Genomic DNA, 20,486 nt, shown 5'->3' on the forward strand with positions numbered 1-20,486 from the left:
CACGCCTCCAGACCAATCAGCAGTAATTTCGCTTTTACCTCGAAGCTGCTCGATACCTCCTCAAGCTGCTTTTTACCAAGATCAGTCACTTTTTATTTTATTGTTAAATCAAAAGCACATATTGCACACTTCACTGTATCAGACCTTTCTGTAATTTCTGACACCTTTCTTGACACTTTCTCCTTTCTCGGTTTTTGTGATACTCCTCTTTCCTATTCAATATTCTCTCTCTCCCTTCCCTCCACTTTCTCAGCTCATCCTTTGAATGCTGGCATTCCCTAAAAGTCCTGTTCTTCCTCCTCTTTTTTCAGGTAAAAAAAAATTTATTTATATATTTTTGGTTGCACTGGCTCTTTGCTGCTGTGCACCGGCTTTCTCTAGTTGCAGAGAGCGCGAGTTACTCTCTGGTTGCAGCGTGCGGGCTTCTCATCACGGTGGCTTCTCCTGTTGCGGAGCACAGGCCGGAGGTGCAGAGGCTTCAGCGGTGGCAGCACACAGCCTCAGTAGTTGCGGCACGTGGGCTCAGCAGTGGCAGCTTTGGGCTTTAGCGCACAGGCTCAGTAGTTGTGGCGTATGGGTTTAGATGTTCCACAGCATGTGGAATCTTCCCAGACCAGGGATTAAACCCAGGTTCCCTGCACTGGCAAGCAGACTCTCCTCCACTGTATCACCAGGGAAGTCCTCTTTTCACATCTATCCATCAGGGTACCACACTCCTGCTGCTGCTGCTGCTAAGTCGCTTCAGTCGTGTCTGACTCTTCGCGACCCCAGGGACTGTAGCCTACCGGGCTCCTCCGTCCATGGGATTTTCTAGGCAAGAGTACTGGAGTGGGGTGCCACTTCCTTCTCCAACCACACTCCTGATGACTCTCAATTCCCCATCTCCAGCTCAGACCTCTTTCCAGAGATTCAGACTCGGAGGGTCAACTCTTCACCATGACTGACCCATAGTCCCGTGAAACCCAAAGTAACCAACACCACCCCTCTACCCCTCACCCATGAAAACTTTTCTTGCCATCACTTTTAAAAAAAAATTGCACCTCTATTAGTTGCGGCACACAGGATCTTTGATCTTTGCTGTGATACGTGGAATCTCTAGTTATGGCATGTGAACTCTTAGTTGTAGCACGCAATGGGAGAGTGGAATCTTAGCCACCAGACCAGCAAGGAAGTCCCTCCTGCTGTACTTTCTATCTTAGTGAAGGATGCCATCATCTCTCCAGTTGCCCAAGTCGGAAACCTGCGTGTCTTTCTTGCCTCCTCCCTCTCCAGAGTCAGTCACCAAGTCCTGCCCCTTCTATTTCCTTGCTGCATCTCAGTTCCATCCATCCACTTTTCTCCATCCCCATCTCCACAAACTTGGGTTCACCTGGATAACTGTCAAAGCTCATTTCCTATCTTAACCCCACCAAACAGATACATCTTTTAACCACATATTTATTCTTACCACTCTTCTGCTGACACCACTTTGAGAGCTTCCTATTACCCACAGGACACTTGAAACTCACTAGCAATGTCCTGTGGGTAATAAGAGGGTTCCAATGAAAACTGCAAGTTCATTCAGAACAGCAGAAGCCTGGAAATGTACGGAACAGTAGTTCTACATGCTCAGAGAGCTACACAGCGGCCACATAACAAAGGGCCCTTCACCTTTTAGGAAGAACCAATAAAGCAGTCTGAGAAGGAGTGGTCAGTGAGTAGTCAGGGAAGTCACTTAACAGTTTTAAGGAGGATGAGGGGAAGAACCATGTCATCACTGAGATGATATGGATTGAGAGCTGATAGCTTAGATTGAATATTTTAATTGCTGTTTACTTGTTTGTCATTTAAACATACTCAAATCCCTTTCATCTCTGAAAGCAATCCTTCTTCCATCCAACATCACCACGTTACCTCTTCAAGTTAGTCCTCACTCTCTTCCCTTTTCTTAAATTTTCTTGGCTACACTGCATGCCATATGGGATCTTAGTGCCTTGACCAGGGATCAAACCTGCCCTCGCACTGGAAGCACACAGTCTTAACCACTGGACGTCAGGGAAGTCCCTCTCTTCCCTTTCATGCAAAAGTCATTCAATCATGTCTGACTCTGTTACCCCATGGACTATAGAGTCCACTGAATTCTCCAGGCCAGAATACTGGAGTGGTTAGCCTTTCCCTTCTCCAGGGGACCTTTCCAACCCAGGGATCGAACCCAGGTCTCCCACACTGCAGGCGGATTCTTTACCAGCTGAGCAACAAGGGAAACCCGAGAATACTGGAGGGGGTAGCCTATCCCTTCTCCAGGGGATCTTCCCAACCCAGGAATCAAACCGAGGTCACCTTCATTGCAGGTGGATTCTTTACCAACTGAGCTACCAAGGAAGCCAGGGCTCAAGGTTGGGGGGATTTTTTCCCAAAATCTTTTTTTTTTCTTTATAATTTATGGATGTTTATTCATTAACTTAGCAAACAGTTGTTGAACATTTACTAACATTGCCTCAAGCAAGATGCAGAGTACTCGAGGGCACAGCTTTTAGAGTGTAACAGATGGGAATTTGAGTTCCAGCTCTGTCATTTTTGAGTCAAAGGTTTTAGACAAACGTTTGGTTGGTGACTCAAGTTAGTTTAAGTCTTAGTCTTCTTAGCTACTAAGCAGGTTTACTGACAGCCCCCCACCCCCCCACACCTCACAGGGTACTTGGGAGGACTGACTGAGATACTGCATTTAAAGCACTTGGCCTGGTGCCTAGTATGCAGTAGGACTTAATCCCTCAACTGGATTATGTCATCAATCAATCACGCAACCACAAGAACCTTCAATACCAAACGCTCCAGCCATCTGTTTCTTCTTGCTCTTTATCTGTTAAATTTGTTCTTTTCAAGCACAGCTATTTTTCCTCCTCATTTCTTCAGTCTCTCACTTCCCCCCTCACCCCTACCACTGCCACCCGCAAAGCAGCAGAGAAATACCTATGCCAGTAAATCATTTCTTAAACCTCTGAACTTCTCAAAATCTTCTGTCACTTTCTTACATGACAAGGGTCAATTTCTTTGTTGTCTTTCTCTTGAATAGGTAGTTATGCTCAAAATAACTGGGACAGAAGGGCCATTGGAAAGCATCTTATGGGGCAAAAAATAGCAAACTAACAAACCAAGGGGACCTACTAATATTAAAACTGCAAAAAGATAGTTTTAAATTTTATGGGCCCTCAACCAAAGCCAGGAAAAGCCAGAATGTATGTTCCAGACTTGGGACTTACCTCAATGTATGCTGGCTCTGTGCCAGCAGGTGAGATGAGGGGCTGCCAGTCCTTAGGTGGCTTTGAAAGGTACTTGGAATCTGTTACAACCCATTTGAGCCGGGGCCAACCTAAAACAAACCCAAAATAAAAACTGAATTGCCTAAGCCATCAGAAAAGGAATTCACAATGAATTGGTCATTTTAAATATCAAGAGATCAAATCAAGATCATTTTATAATCATGAAAATACCTCATTTAGTGTTTAGTGATAAATCACCAGACATTTATACCTTCTTTCAAAAGCACAATTGTTCCACATGCTAACACCAGGCCTTGACATTACCTCAACAACTGGGAGGTCCATTTGGCAGTGGAAGTCCACTGAGGTTAGTGGTCTATCCTCTGTCTCTACATGTAGCATTTAGTTTTAGTGAACAGAGTAGTAGCTTTTCCAACCATCAGCATAAAGGTTAAGAGTGTGGGCTGTGGAATCAGACAGATTTGGGTTCAAATCGCTGCTCTGCCACATATTAGCTGTGACTTTGGGCAAGTTACTTAACCTCTCTGTGTCTCAGTTTCCTCACCTGTAAAATGGGGATAATAATGGTACCTACTTCATAAGACTGTGAGAATTAAATAAGAAAATATGTTAAATACTTAGCTACTATTAAATTAAAACACTAATTAAAGCACTCAGCATTAGTTTTTAACTGATAATTCAGGTGCAAATATTACCAACCTTTAAATTGTACGATTTCTCCATTCTGAGTTTTTGGCAATCCCTTTAGACAAACCTCACTGGTAAGAGCTAAGGCAATACCACAGCTTCCTAGCAAGAAGCCAATCTGCTGCCCCCCAGCATCCTGTGGAGAAAAGATAATGAACATGGTAGGGGAGCGAACGTGAGCACACCCAAGCCCAAAATCTGACACTTAGTAATGCTCTGGCACTTGTGCAATACATTCATGAAATCCCCCTGGTATCTGGCAACTGTCAAAATCCAGTGACAATATGTTCTTCCAAATAACTGCTACAGCACAATGATTTCCTGAGTGCAAACCATGTTTTATTAATCTGACACTGCTAGCGATGAATTCCACCAGCCAAATGTGGCCACTTTACTCAAAGGTCAGCAATGCTCCTTTTCTAAATTAATCTCAGGAAATGAAATAAAAGTGAATATGGTTAAGTTGTCCTGACCTAGCCATAACCCCAAATCCAAAAGGAAAGCAATTCTGGTCAGAACAAAATAAACAATGTAAATGGACACCAAATGTCCACATTTACAATGAAAGTAAATGGACAATTATACTCAAGTTCATATACTTCTTCTTATTCTATTTTAAAGGAGGTAGATTTAAGCCTTACAACAGCAGCAGAGAAATAAACCCAAAAGATAAAGCCTAAAGCATTTCCATTAAAATGTCATCTTAAAAGTATCATTATGAAACCACATAAACACTGCCAACTTAATAATTTAAGAACAACCCTATGATTTCCTGACCAAACTAAAGATACTTCCTTCTATCAACCAGAGTTTCAGGGATGCTACTCATTTTGTTTTTTATTCCTTTCAGAAAAAAAATTCTTTTCTTGTAAATCTACAGTTTCCACCATATTTGTCTTCATCATCAACTCTCAATAATAAACTGCACGAGAAAATCAGAGTCAAACAGCTCATGGAGAAATCACTTGGTTAAACTTTGACATTTGCTACATATGCTTCATTTTAGTAAGGCTGATGTGTTGCCAAAGTAAATTCTATAACCCAGAGTAGTAACACATCACTGCATCACACTTGGACTTAATAGAAATCTTAGATGTTAAGGAAAATGCTCTTACAGAAAGATTCCACCTACTATAAATTTGGATTACTTACAGTCTCTGAAGCAAAAGTGGGACTCTTATAAAAGCTAACTGTTGAAAAGTCAAGTATGTCCCCATAATTTTTAAGTGGTATATACATATAATACTATAAAAATTCTATCTTAGTTGAAAACAGGTTATTTTCATGAAACCTGAAAATATTCATAAATAAATTTTCTACAACTTCCCTGTTTTTAGAAAGTGAAGTTAAGTACTTAGGAAAATGATCAGACTGTTTTTAAGTGTTCTGTGGTGTGTGCTTAAGACACGCAGTTGTGTCCGACTCTTTGGGACCCCATGGACTGTAGCCCGCCATGCTCCTCTGTCCATGGGATTTTCCGGGCAAGAATACTGGGGTAGGCTGCCATGTCCTCCTCCACGGAATCTTCCCAATCCAGGTCTCCTGTATTGCAGGCATATTCTTGACTGTCTGAGCAACCAGGGAAGCCCCTTTAAGTGTTGTAACTAAGTCAACTGATCCAAGAACCTTGATGCCCACCATGTTACATCAGGCTACATTCCTCTTAAATTAAGCAGTGTTACCTTTCTGGTAAGAGGTACCTCTATCGGCACTGGAATCACTTCTGCCAGGAGACACCCATAGAAAGCCACCATAAACATGACTGGATCATTGTTGGGGTAAACCAGAGCTACCTAAAAGGCATAATGACATTCAATAACAGAGCAATAAAAGCAGACTAATGCTTTCAATATCTCTAAGTAGTACATTTATATGTGACATTTATCATGAAGACAATTAGTCAAACTATTTAATAGCCTAAAGAAAATGAAGTTACTGAGAAGGATGCACAAATCTAAAAGGATCTCTGTCATTCTCATGATTATACAAGGCACAATTTAGAGACTATACTGTAATTTATCATCATCACCATAAGAAATTTTTCACTTAATGCTATTGGTGATTTAGCAATAAACAACTCACCTTAGGTAGTAAGTTAATTACTTACAAAACCTAAGGTAATTTAGTGCAGGGCTAAAGCAATAAAATAAATGTGATGAATCTCTCTAGAGAGACAAGCATATTAAAGAGTAAGTCTTATTTCTCTCAGAGATGAACCTGCAAGAATGAAAGGACTCAATTACAACCTTAAGGCAAACCTAAGATTTCTTTCTTTTTTTTTTGAGTCAGACAGACTCAGTCGTGTCTGACTCTTGGAGACCATATGGACTGCAGCCTGCCAGGCTCCTCTGTCCATGGAATTCTCCAGGCAATGATACTGGAGTAGGTAGCCATTCCCTTCTCCAGAGGATCTTCCCGACCCAGGAATCAAACCTGGGTCTCTTGTATTGCAGGCAGATTCTTTATCATCTGAGCCACCAGGGAATTCCCAAATACTTTTTAACAAATTCACTGCATTAAATCCTTAATAATTTAACCAACAATGCAAGTGTTCTAGCAAGAAGGCATTTGGGAGTTTAAGCATCACTGGTAGAAACCTTTATGAATATAAAGTTAATTCACTTAAAAAAGGTTAACAGTGAAACCTCCATAAGATGTTCAGCCCTTTGATCTCATGTGTAATGCATCACAGGGTCAATTGACTCTCCCTAATTGCGTCAAGAGATGCAAAAACACAGAAGTCATGATCATTGCAGAGCTTGTTGCTTGATGTGGATACTCACAGATTAACATCTGAAACTTAATTATAACACTGGGCCCCTGTTTTCCCGTCTCTAATTCTCTTAACTTACTCCCAAGATAAGTTTAACTGTGAACCTTCCAGAGTTCTAAAAAAAATACTAACTCCAAAAGACATTTAAACAACCCATTTCCTTTCTGCACACAAGTGTCCATGTTGTTAGGAAGACACAAAATTACTTTCTTAGGGTTCAGTGAAGATTATCAAATGCTCACATGTCACACTTATAAGTAAAAGTCTACTTTAGCTGCCCTTTGCCATGACGCGGAATTTTTAAAAGGCTAGTTTAGGAGATTCTGTAATCATGAGTCTACTAAGAAGAATTCTGTTGTGTATGCATTGGGTGTTTTATTCTATAACTCCAAATGAAAAGCAATGTTTGATGATTGGAAATACTTTTATTTATAAAGTGCAAAAAACCTCTAAATATTAAATAAAATATAATGTCATCTTCATTAAAGAGAAAGTAATGATGTAAATTTGCTCCTCCTTAGAAGTAACATAATTTTCATTCCCTGTCTACATAAAACTTCAGAGAACTTGTTTTCTAAAGTTTTATGGGGCATCAAAGAGTAACCTTGATTACTACTTTTGTTGTCCAAATATTGAAATATTCATTTACAGAAAGATTTATGTTTCTCTTTATTTTCACTAGTACCTTAAAACAGTATACTGATTAGAAGCTACACAGAAAGAGACATGCGACTATTTTTCAAACTATACATTCAAGAATTATAACCTGGGTTGGAACCAAATGATTTTCAATTTCTAAGAATAACAGTTTTATAAATTGTGCTGTTGAACATTAAAAAAAATCCAGAATGTGCATGCTAGAAAACAAAAAAACATCACCTCCCTAAAAAAAAAAAAAAAAAAAAGACAATTACCCTATCTCCAGGTTTTAATACAGGTTCATTTTTGGTCCCCAGTTTATTAAGCAGTGTATAGGCCAACTTTAAACTTCTGCTCCACAACTTTCCTGGAAAAAGAAAAGAAAATAATTGTGTAGAAAAACACAGGTCTACTTTAATAAGAAGGCACTCAGTTCACCAGCACAATGAATAAGATATCCATTACTGGCAAATGATACATTAGACAAGCATCACCCTCCACACACAGAGAGGCCTTCCCCCAAAAAACTGCTTTACATTCACTCTAGTTTAGGAAAGCCAGTCCCGCCTGCAAGCAAAAAGGAAACCACCAAAAGCTCACTCTAGACAATATTTCATATTCTTCTCTGATGTAATCTATCTTTAGAAATAATTTGATGCGAGCTGATCACACTTAAAAGGAAGGAAACAATTTTTTATCACAAGACTGAAAATCAGACCACTTCTTTCTAAGCCTTTTCTGAAGAACCACTTACATATATGGTATTGAATACTTGAATAACTGCAAAGCAGAAGTATGACTCAAATGACTGAGTATTCCATACCACTATATTTCAGTGAAAACAGACAATAAAAATGGAAATTATATGAAACATGCAGATATATTCACAGATGTTAAATAAACATGTAAAAATCTCACTGCTTTTTTGAAGGGTATATGGATGAGATTAATGTACAGCTCCTGAGATGAATGCTAAAAACAACTTTAGGGAAGAAAGTCTATTCTTCCCCTTTTCTTGCTCCTTTTCCCAAACACCTTAGAAATTCTTACTTTAGATTATGAAGAAACTGAAAGAAAAATCATTTTACTTTGCACAGGCATGTTAGTTTTATACACAACTCATTCAGAGAGGCATCAAAGGGGAAAACTCATGTCAATCTATACAATTCTTTAAATAAAACCATTTTTCTTCTCTAAAATAGTCTATATGGAGGTCTGTGGACAATGTACACCACTTTAGAAGGGAAAGAGGAATCTGTCTGAATAAACTAGTACAAAATTGCACAGTCCAGGTTGAATCCATTCTTCTTGTTATTTAAGAGAAAACATAATAAAAATATTTTAAAAATTTATAAAACAAAACTAAATGGAAAAGTACTGATACTTTGATCACTATAGAAGCCTGTGCCTATTATGTGCAAGTGGCAGGATGAAGTAAATGACAAAGATGTGAAAAGTAATCAACTTCAATCTTTAGATAAAACTCTTGATTTTTACCATACACCATTAATCCTGCCCAAATGTCTTCCTGAAATCCTCCCCTGGTATTTAAACATCAGTGGATCTACAAAGTCTCTTCTTTTAAGTAATAGCTGCTTGCAATAGTCACTTTAGCAAAAGAAAATATCTGGCAATAGCTATACTTAGGAGCTTAGGATCCCACTGAAATAGTTTGAAAGATCTACTAAAATACAGTGACCAGTAACCACTAGATAGCAAGATGAAAACATTACCCATGATAATCTGAAGAGCTATTAGGAGAAAAGGAAGCTGGACTCATATAAACTCACCATAAGTAAGAGTGTAAACTGGCTTCCCCGTTACGTCCAGTGCGGTCAGACAGGGGCATTTTGCCTGAGTAGTGCCCCAGCGCTGCAGGGCAGACTCCAGAGCAGGGGGCCAGTTACAGATGACTCCTAGCGGTTCTCCCTTCACAGGGGTCATCTGCCGTCCCTCAGGCTTGGGTTGGTTAGGGTCTGGCTGAGGTACTATACCAAAAAAACACCCCAACAGGTTATATGAACATATGATCTGAAGTAAGTACAAATACCAGCTAACATAATTGAGGTCTCTAATCTCAAAATACTTCCCTTTACCCTTTTCTGGCTTAAACTCACTCTGAGAAAAGAGAGGACATTGTTAGAAATAGTAATCCACAAACTGGGCCATTAATTCATTTTCCCACATAACTGTAAAACCATATTTAATACATTTTAGGCAACAAATCTTGACCCTGACAAAGCAAATCCCCAGACATACAAAGAAGCACAAAACATAAATTTGCATTTAGCACTTTTACAATTTTTAGTAAATTTATTATTTTTTTGGTTGTTTTATTTTTAGTAAACTTGTTTTAAAATCTTTAGTTTGTGTTTAATGTTAGATAGTCAGGTTCTATCTACCTCACGAGGTTACGTTTAATAAAAAACCATGGAATTGTGAGTCAGGAAACCCAAGTTTACATTCACTTTTTACTAGTGTGACCTTGGGCAAAAGGAGTTACCTGAGCCTCCTTTTTCCTCATCTGTAAAATGCAAATATAATAACAGGTATACAATAGGGACCTACTGGAATCAGGGAAGATAAGGGGCATGAACGACAATGTTCCTTCCATGTCTCTACACCTCTGCGCACATCTCATATGGCCAACCCTTTGCCTCTTGGTGAACGTACACTCATCCTTCTTAGGATATACCTTCCCTGGGAAGCCGCCCGGCCATTCCTTCCTTAGTGCTTCCACACTTCACGTGAGTGCACTCTTAACAAAGCACTGAGGATACTTAAGAGCTTCTATTACTCTAGAGGGTTTTCTCCCTCTTAGACTGAGAGTTCTTTAAGGAGAAGACATGGTTCTCATTCTTCTTATTGCCTTTAGTGCCTAATATGTAATGGTTGCTTAATCGCCTTAACTAAATTGAATGGAACTTGGGGGAGAAAAAAGAAAAGCACTAGGCAATTCCCTGGTGGTCCAGTGGTTAGGACTCAGCGCTTTCACTGCCGGCGCCCCAGATTCGATCCCTGGTGGGAGAAATAATAACCCATGTAGTGTGGCAAAAAAAAAATTTTTTTAAAGCAGTAGATTTATAATAGGGTAAATTCCAGAAACTAGAGGTGAATAATATTTCACACTTTTTCACAGAGACAAAATTAAAGTCCTCTTAATTTTTTTACAATAAACAAGTATTGCTTGAACTTTAAAAAAAATCCTGTATTTTCATAGCAGGAAGGATAATTTACATATGGAACAAAAGGTCAAGTGCTCACTGAATGTCAACTCTGTATGTAAGATATGATAAACATTGAGAAGATAAATGCTGCACGTATCATTCTTTGAACAAACATTTATTGCTTCTAATAATGTCAGGTACAAATAGTACAGAGCCATGCCCTCTAGGAGCATCCAGCGTGCAGTGGGGAAGCACACTCGTACACAGAGCAAAGTACACATGGCCAGTGCATGACAGAGATACGAAGAGAAAGGGCAGAAGAGGACCATGCCTCCTAGCTTAGAGGATGAGGGCGCCCACCTGGAGGAGGTAATGCCTGGGCTGAGTCTTAAAGGAAGAGTGGGGATTAGCCAGGTGAACAGGAGATGAGAGAAGGAGCACAGAAGAGAGAATGGACGGAATGAGCAGCAAGTATTAGAAGGGCAAGTGAAAGATGAAATGAAATGCATGTTAAAGCTCAATTTAATGACAGATTGGGGAAAACTTAAAATGTCTTCACTCATTTTTCTACTGATACAAAATTAACAGTTTCACTTTCCAACTCACCACCCTAGGTAAATAACGTTTGCATATTCCCAGACCCTAAACCATCTAACTATAAAAATAAACATGGGTGATTCTAAATAAATAGTTTTGTTCTTACAGACAAACTGTATATATGGTAAGCATAGTTCTGGTCATAAAAGTCCATACATTATTGCCATCCATTAGGCCTCACTGCAGACCCTGGGGCATACTCTTCCAGACTTCCAAAGACATACAGGTATTTTTTCTCTTCCAAAGATAATTGTCATTCAAATGAAAAATCATTGCCTATTTAACATTAGTGGGAAGCTGTTAGCTCTATTCGGCCAATAAATGTTGCTCAAGTATGATTCCTGTTAGACTTTGACTTTCATTTGCCTTCTGAACACACAGCACTAAAAAGACTGAAGAGGCTATTACTGACATAGACACTTGAAAATTCAGTTCATCAAGAAAGATGACCATAGTTCAGTGAGTTTAGTGACTCCAAAAGAAAGAGAAATTCATCTTAAGCTCATACATTATGTTGCTTGGTGCTTTCTGCTGCACCAAATGGGTTAAGACTGGGTTGAGTCTACTAACAGGCTTAGTTCCGTTAAGGTCTGATGCGATCAAAGTCTGTTCTTAGTCTCAGGACATAAAAATGGACTGCAAAGCGACCAAGGCTCAGTTCTTCAGACAAAGGCTGTTTTTAGATAGATCTATTCATCACCCACCTTTAATAACTATTAATATCAAATGGCCACTTTCTATGCCCCCACATAGTCCCTTCCCAATCCTTCTATTAAATTCTAGATTCATTTTATCCCTACATATTTTTTAAATTATTGAGTGAATAAATCACTCATCACTTTCTCTAGGGAGCTTTCCCCAACCATACAGATGAGACCGATTTCTTCCTTTCTCCAAGCTGTCAGTACCAGTTGATACATACTTATTGACTAAACTCAGTTTTCGACTGTAGTGTATGTTTTGTCTAAACTGGAAACAACATGAAGGAAGTGACTATATTTTTATGAACCTTTTCCACCATCCACCACGTTAAAACAGATCTACATATGTACTGACTGACTGATTTAACAAAAATGATTGGGTTATATGTTGAAAAAAAAAAAGGGGCAAACTTTTGAGGATGAATTTGATACTTCTATTCTAAGATATGGCAAATATAAATAATTTTTAAAATTATGTGCTTGTTCCTAATTTTAAAAAACTTATTTCCAAGGATAATTCTATGTTCCATAGCTATCTTCTTGTCTTTCCCTCCTCTCCCTCTACTTTTCACCTGAGATTTAAAATATAAATGATCGTAAGGGAAAGAAGATCAGAAAGCTATGAACTCTTCAACCAAAAATGATGCCTTATCCATCCATAACTCCTGTAATATTTACATGCAGTAACTGTTTACAAAATTTCTAAGGAATATACATGGTTTGGTATTATTACCACTACCTTCCACAATTTCTTCAGAATCATCCACAAAAAATTCTTTTAAGGGAGGCCTTTTGGGTCGTTTCAGAGTGTTGAGAAGCTGCTGGATTTTTGTGGATACTCTGCTATTGACAGGAACACCTAATAGGGAAAAAAATGGTAAGTTAAAATTAACTGATTTTAGGAATATTTCAGTTCCTCAATTCTCTTAGGAGCTTTCATTTTTAATGATGTTTGGCCTTTTTTCACAGTCTCATTCTATTTCAGCTGGGCTAAACAGGTACAAATACATACAGGATAATTTTTATGACAAGAGTAAAAATATGGTGCTATTATTAATACTGTTTAAAGATTCCATCTAACCTCCCTTTTCTCTCCTAGCATTCTTTTCTTTTTCCATACTTTTTGTTCAAAGTATCTCTGAAAAGAGAGAGCTGAAATGACTTATGTGAGTAGGTCACAAGTCCTGCCACTGCTGGACATTACACACTGCTGTTTATAATTTGAATTTTTGCAGTTTAACTAATATGCCGTATTTAACTACCAAACAGCTGCCTACCATCAGCTGTATCCATAAGGCTGGACCTGTTGGATCCTTTGTGCATGCCTTTAACTATCCCCGATGGGGGTAGATCAATATTTGCTGGGCGTATTGAGGAAGATGATGACGAAGAGGTAGTTGTAGTGACGTCAGGGGGAGCAGAGAAATTCTCTAAGAGGGGAGAAAATAAAATTTAAAATTATATTATGTTAGCAGTAAGAATAAGAATCTTTAAGTCTTTTTTTGTTTCTACTGTTTGTTTTTTAACAAGAGAGAAAACTACTTAAAGGGGCATTAGCTCTAATTTTACTAGCAAGATATGATGAGGAACAGGTTAAGCCAGGGCATATCAGCTTTCTAAAATTATTACTTTTGAGAACTTGAGCAGGCTTAGTAAGATCAAATCACATATCAAATATTTCTCAAACACATTCTTTTCTACACAGAAAATCTGGTAGAAATCCAATGTTATAAAAATAACCACGATAAAATAAAAATTGCTGGTGACTTCAAAATGAAACCAAAGTCAGTATGATCATTACAGTTACTAATATTCTAGTCTCTGAGCATTTCTTCATGTTTATGGTGGTTTATCTATGTCTCTTCACTCATTGAGGACAGAAATTGTGTCTTGGAAGTGGGTCAGATAGCTCAAGTCTCAGATGAAGAAAACCAGATAAAATCCACTTTTAATTTTTGTAAAACAACCCATAGGTAAATCTACTTGAAAGACAAGGTTCTCCCCTTAGTCTAAGCATGATCAAACAGTGCTGTTTTATTCTGCTTCATGTAGGGATTCTTACTATAAAGAAATAATGATATAGCTGGAAGAGAGCCATTGAACAGGGAAGTGTTACCAAAAATTTAGAAGAAGAAAGAGAAAATTAGAGGAAGCAAAACGTAGAGTTCACAAGAATAATGAAAAGCCACTCAAAACTATGAATAAGGAAAAAAGCATAATATAAACAATTTCTAAAATTATTTCAGGATTTAGGTTTCCAGGCCCCAAAAGTCTATACTTACTAGCTTAATACTTTTTACAGCTTTAAATACTTTGCACAAGTATACTGCAGTATAGTCTTTCTGTAGGATGATGTGGTAACGAAGCACTAAAAATAGACATTTTTTACCTGACCCAGGTACCTGATCCAATTCCACTTATAGGCATACATCCTAAGAGGAAATAATCAAACGAATACACAAAGTTGTGTGTGTGAGGATGTTCATTCCAGTTTTCATACAGCAAAAACTGGATACTACTTAAATGTCCAAAATAGGGAAATGGCTAAAATAAACCATGGCAGAGCCATACAGTGGCATATTTTGAAACCATGAAGACAAAAGTATGATTCTATATTAATATAAATGATTTCTGCTTTAAAAGCAGACATGTCTGCTAATAAAAGCAGGTTCTATTTAGTACCATCTCATTTCTGTAAAAACAAAACCAGAGCCTTACGTTATGCAAATAGCAAAGTCTAGGATCTACATGAAAGTGATAACATTGAAGTGTTATACATAAGTGGGGCTGTAGCTTATTTTTCCTTTTATCTGTATTTTCAAATTTTTCCTTTAGAAGCATGAAGTACTTATTAACTTCTGTTAGAGCAAACATCCAAAAGGCAATAATGTTGGATAAAATGGTTCCTGTGAGCTCCTGAACTTTTCACAGAGTAGAAGCAATATGAGATATGAAGTCAGGTAAAACCACCTTCTTAACAAAAACTGAGATAAAGTCAACTGAGTACCAGGAAACTATTTTTCACAAGTGAAACTGCTCTCTTAGACAATGTGGAAATAAAACCTGATCCCGCCATGGCTCTGCTGCCAACCCTCCCAATAGGAGAAGTGTTGAGTCTGCTCATCTGTAGCTGCTTTGGGGTGGGGGTGGGGGTGTGTGTGTGTGTGTCAGTCAATTAAGAGCACAAGACAAGCCATCGGCTGCTGGCCCTGACCTTTTAATGTGGGCAAGCATGACCTTAAGGTAGCTACTTTCTTAAAAAATTACAGGCTTGAATCAAAAGGTTTCCAAGTTTTTCCTCTTCAGAAATCACTTAATAAACATAAAGTGGTACAGGAAGGTCACTGACAAAAAATTAAGACACCAAAATGCAAATGGATTGTCAAGAAAAAAGGAATAGTATCACAGACACATGATGTTTATATATATCGCTTCATGCTGTGTGTACCAACTAATTAAGCAAAGGCAGAGACTTGAACTTTATGTTTATCTGCAGATGTCACAGACGCTTAGAACACACACACACACAAACATAAAGCCAAGTCAAGCGAAAGCACTGACCGACATTCTCAGCCCGCACACTTCTGTTGTAGCAACAGTACAGCAGCAAGGACTATAAATCCAGTCTTCATGCTACAGACAAAAGAGTCTCACTGATACTGTCTTAATTCCGAATTTTCTCAGGTTTAATTTTTTTTTTTTTTTTTTTTTGAGAGAGAGAGAATGTAGGCAACAATCCTGGGAAAAATCTAAGATGTTGTATCTTTGAACACTTTTTCCTTGATGGAATATTCTCCAACAGGGAAAAGCACACTGAGACTGGTGTTACATCTTGCAGCTTGAGTATTGCTTATGGAAATATCTATGGCTTCAGGTGGGCAATACTATCACCAATAAAGCAGACATCCTCCATTGTTCCAAATGTGCTGCTCCTGTCTCCTTCTTTGCCTCATTGTTTGTCATGTTCATTCTGATACTATATTTTTAGGCCACCCTGAGAAAACCTAACACAAATCATAAACTATTTCCTGGCTACTGGGAGCCAAACGGAACATAATTTCTTGGGGAGATTCAGCTCCTACCTATTCGAGTATTGGCAAATACATCAGCTAGAGACCCACTGGTTCCTTTGACCTCTCCATGGGACAGCGTAGAAGATGCAGATGAAGAAGTGGACGATCCCTGAATTGACCGGTTGATCCAGGACTCAGCATTCTGTAAGCTCTGTTGCAAGGCAGCAGAGAGCGCAGCTTGGCGTCTCAGAGAGCCCTCATCCTCAGAGGCCGAAGACGTGTCTGTGTGGAATTAGAAAAACAGAAGTTCTCGATCCTGCCTAGAACACAGACCTTCCATATCTTTCTCAATGAGCACACATTCAACTTTGACAGCAGCAAAACATTTTATGTAAAGTTTCTTGCGAATCTCAAAGAAAGGCTTATGAACCAAAGTTTGCAAAAATAAAACAGCCAAAATCTAGAGGTTATTTTAAGTTCTTTTTAAAAACCCATTTTTGAACATTTAAACGTCATTCACTGTTTTTGTTGTTGTTGTTGCAGATGTTTTGTTTTTTTTTTGGTTTTGGGCTTAATCAGTATCTAAATTCTTCTGGCTTATCTCCTTATGTTCAAATAATGCTGAAGTGCCTCTATTATCTTCCTCAGTGTCTTTGTTAGAGAACATTGTGATGGGCTGCTACCCTGATTTTCACAAGTACTTATTAATTAGTGTCTACTTAAAAGGAAATGATCTTGATGGCAAATATAAAAATCTTATTTTTGGTAACAACAACTAAAGTGCCAAACAGTGAACTACATTTTGGGGAACTGACTTCCTGGAATAAGAAACAGCGCTCAGCCCAGCAGCAGTCAGGGTTTTAGTGGGAAAGCCAGCTGGTCACAGGGCACAGGTGAGCTCTACAAACAAGACGAGAGGCCACAGAGGTACTGCTCTCCATGGTTCCAGGAGAACTGTGAGGAATTCACTGGCGTCTGTATTTAGACCAGCTCTGACTTTCTAAATTAGAAAAGTATGCAGAAAAAAATAAAAAGAGAAAAGTTCAACCAAATATAGGACAGCTAAGGGAAGCAGAAGTCAGGAATTTATTCCAGCGCTCTGAGCATATGAGGCATACATGTTACAGCAGCATTTGGTCTGATGTCAGATAAACCCTCCTAAATGATTCTGAGAGTTACAATTTATGGCTTGTGCACTGAATTTCATTCAGTTTTTTAAAAAAGATTAATATTCTATGGTTAGTCCTGCTGAACTCTTTCCCCCACTCAAGTGAAACTGTAGGTCCGTGTTCTACTTCAGTTTAGAGAGCCAGAGAGAACTAACAGAACTAGAACAGTGCTAGCTCCTGACAACAGAAATTCGAAGAACAAAAGACTAATTTAATCTAGAAGTCAAATTGTGAGGATCTGAAGTAAGAAAGTTAAAATGACTATATCCTTTCTTCCTGCTCTCAAACTACCCCTGATTTATTATCTCACATTGAAGGAGATCTGAGGCCCAAGACTTATTATTATTTTACAGTGTACTACTTAACTATGTAATATGTGCTGGGAACTATCAGTTCTGGGAGTTTTGAGATGTATGAATTCTTATGAGACAGTAAATGCCCTAAGAAGGCTTACCATCTAGTACAGAAGACACACAACTCCTCAGATTATTTCATATAATAGATGCCAAGAAACGGGATCAGCAAAGGGTTTCACAGGAGGAACCCCAATCTCAGTCAAGGGCTGAAATACTTTTATGTAAATCATGTGGACTTTGGGGAGGTAAGAGGAAAGAGGCTGGAGAGGTAAACAGTGACCAGACTCCAAAGGATAAAGTGATATGGTTCTTTAAAAGGGAAAGAGATTTATAATCAAAAGGGGGGTAACAAAAGGAGAATACAGAGAAAGAAAAGTGATAGCTCCTGTAACATTTTACTTAATGAAAACATTTTCTGCATAATCTTAATGTTCAACTGTACCTTGGGAGGCAGAGACTTCTGTCTTTGCAAACATGCTTTAAGAAAAAAGAAAAAGTATCTATGGGAGGAATGGGACAGGTGAATCTGACCCCGAGAATAAAGTATTTTTGGGGTGATACAGCACAGGATCCCACAACCTCCACTGTATTCACAGTGTCTTTACTGCACCGTTTATTTTAATCTGTGTAAGTCTAAAATCAGAATAACTCAATTTTTAAAAGATAGTAAAAACAGTATTTTCATGATTAGGTTTGTGGAAAACTGGCTTCATTATGTTTCTATATTGGATCAATTATGTAATTAGGTATATTGTTTCAATTCAATTACCTCATTTGCCTGCTAGTCCTCCTTGGAGTGTTTAGTGACTACAACTGTGGGAGGCTTAGTGCAGTGGAAAAAACATGGCTTTGGTGTCCTTGCATTTGAACTCTGGGGCCACCATTTACAAGCTATGTAGGGGACAAAGTTGCCCATCTGAGAAGGCTGTTTGCTTATTTATCCATTTAATAAATACTCTAAGGATTACACTAGTTGGCAGGAATAATATGGTAAGCAAGAAGACACAGTTCCTACTCTAACAGGACTTAAGAGTCTTCAAGAAGTTCGGGGTTGGTGCCCAAGGAAGTGAGACCTCAACCAAGGTGAGAAGGGTTAAGTAGGCATTATTTATGAGAGGCACAGAGGTGGGGACAGAGGGGAGTCAGGTAAGAAACCTGGGAGGGGACAGGAAACAAAGCACATTTGACGATCTGGAAGAAACGAGACTAGCTGAAGCACAGGATGCAAAACTGGTAGTGACAAAAGATGAGGCTGGACAAGTAGACAGCACTGGGTTGCTAAGGGCCACGTAAGTCAGCTAAGGAAACTCACCTCTGCTAATTGCTGTGGGAGAGCCCAAAACAAGACGAGTTACAGAAAGCACCAGCAGTGCCAGCATCTAACAGGTGGCCAATAAACATCAAGTCCCCCTTTCCCCTGAAAATCCCACCCTGTGTCACCTCACAGGTACAGAACTTCGGCCCTGCAAAGTTTTACAGTTTACATGTCAAGATTATACAAAATGTAAGCACCTCTCTAGGACTATATCTTAAAAAAAAAAAAAAAAAAGCAGCTCATTTACATATTCATACATTTATTTTGTACCTTTTTTTTTAAAAAAGTAACTGTCACTCACAAAAGTGTTAGGGACCAGTACAAAATTGGGCAAGATTAAATTAATATTAACAAAGTAATTCTTTTCCCACTGATTCTGCTCCAGTTGAATAGGAACTCACAACTCTTACCCATCATAACTCAAGTCCTTGCCGAACCTCTTGTATATGATGGATTTAACAGGTTTATACAACAGGAAAATATTCTGGAAATACAGCTTGCCCTTCAGGTTGTAACTGGTGTGACTTTAACACTGTATCATTTAATACTGATTACTGGAAGTCTAAAATCCATTTATAACCAATCAGGAAACATATAATGAGGAGTATGGTGCAAGCTACACAAGTTCCTGGAAAGACAATGCCTGACACTGGGTTCTGATAGCCGATATCCAAATTAGGTCCAGATATCAGCTTAAAACAGCAGGTAAGTCAAGATTCACTGAAAGGAAGACCTCACCCTAACAACTGCTACCAAATATGACACATAAACTAGGCCAGGAAATGAGAGCTTCAAAGAACAAGTAAGGGAAACAACCATTAAGCCAGTTAGTATACAGTAGTCTGGAGTCCATGAAAAATATTTGTGTGTGTTTGGGGCGGGCAGGGTGGGAAGGGATGGTATCAGGCAGGAGAGTGTCATGTTCTCTTGCACTGGTGGGTCAGGGGAATGAAGGACTTCCAGAACCTTCAAGAGAGGCGAAGTAAGTTTCCATGTAGGCAAAGAAAGAGTATGAAGCTTAGGAAGGAAAAGCTTTAGAGACCCAAGAAGGTGCAGTCTAAAAATAAAAACTTATATAGAGGAGAAGATTAAAAGGTTAGTTCTAAAGCAGTTCATTCTGGACTTACCTTGGGCTACAAATTCTGAAGTGATTAATCTAGCACTAAACTCAATCAGGGTGGATACTGATTGACCAGACGTGGATCAGGAAGATGTTCAGAACTATCTGAGAGATTTTCCAGCATCCCACAGTGACCTTGGTGCACAGAGAGCTGGCTGGGACGGGAAATTACTATGTAATCACGAATCAGCAGAGGCCCATGCGTTGTCTATTAACATCCATATGGGGATACTTATGAGAGAGGGGCGCTAGTAATAATTACTCCAAGATCACTCGACCCATAAGGGATTTCTGAACACTGTTTTCAAGGTATTGTCCCACGTCTATGAAAAAACATTTCACAAAATGAACTAATATTATAATTAATCTTGCTGTAAGAAGACAGGTACTTTTTTTTTTAAACTTACTGCCTACTTGGAAAGTTAGACCAAATATGCAGCAACTGCTAGAGCTCCAGAATAAAACCAGAAAACATTTACTTGACATGGTAGCTCAGTTGGCACAGAACCTGCCCGCAGTGCAGGAGACCAGGGGTTCAATCCAGGGGTTGGGAAGATCCCCTGGAGAAGGAAATGGCAACCCACTTCAGGCTTCTTTCCTGGAGACTTCCATGGACAATGGAGCCTACAGTCTATGGGGTCACAAGAGTCGGACACGACTTAGTGACTAAAACATCACCATGGTAGGAT

The 20,486-nt window shown here is 38.8% G+C and overlaps 1 protein-coding gene across 2 annotated transcripts in view; it reads right to left on the reverse strand.

Annotated features, from left to right (window-relative positions):
• Positions 1-20,486, reverse strand: part of DIP2B (disco interacting protein 2 homolog B) — a 224,034-nt gene that overhangs the window by 50,879 nt on the left and 152,669 nt on the right. The window contains exons 5-12 of one of the 2 annotated variants that reach the window (XM_043884446.1): positions 15,907-16,119; positions 13,102-13,254; positions 12,564-12,683; positions 9,150-9,347; positions 7,635-7,726; positions 5,630-5,740; positions 3,960-4,083; positions 3,240-3,349 (exon numbers count right to left, since the gene is read on the reverse strand). In XM_043884446.1, the coding sequence (XP_043740381.1) occupies positions 3,240-3,349; positions 3,960-4,083; positions 5,630-5,740; positions 7,635-7,726; positions 9,150-9,347; positions 12,564-12,683; positions 13,102-13,254; positions 15,907-16,119 (1,121 nt within the window). Of the gene's footprint in view, positions 1-3,239; positions 3,350-3,959; positions 4,084-5,629; positions 5,741-7,634; positions 7,727-9,149; positions 9,348-12,560; positions 12,684-13,101; positions 13,255-15,906; positions 16,120-20,486 lie in introns of both variants that reach the window. The other variant, XM_043884442.1, reaches the window with a different exon arrangement.

Source organism: Cervus elaphus, chromosome 3 (assembly GCF_910594005.1).
Source record: "Cervus elaphus chromosome 3, mCerEla1.1, whole genome shotgun sequence".
Classification (NCBI taxonomy): Eukaryota; Metazoa; Chordata; class Mammalia; order Artiodactyla; family Cervidae; genus Cervus; species Cervus elaphus.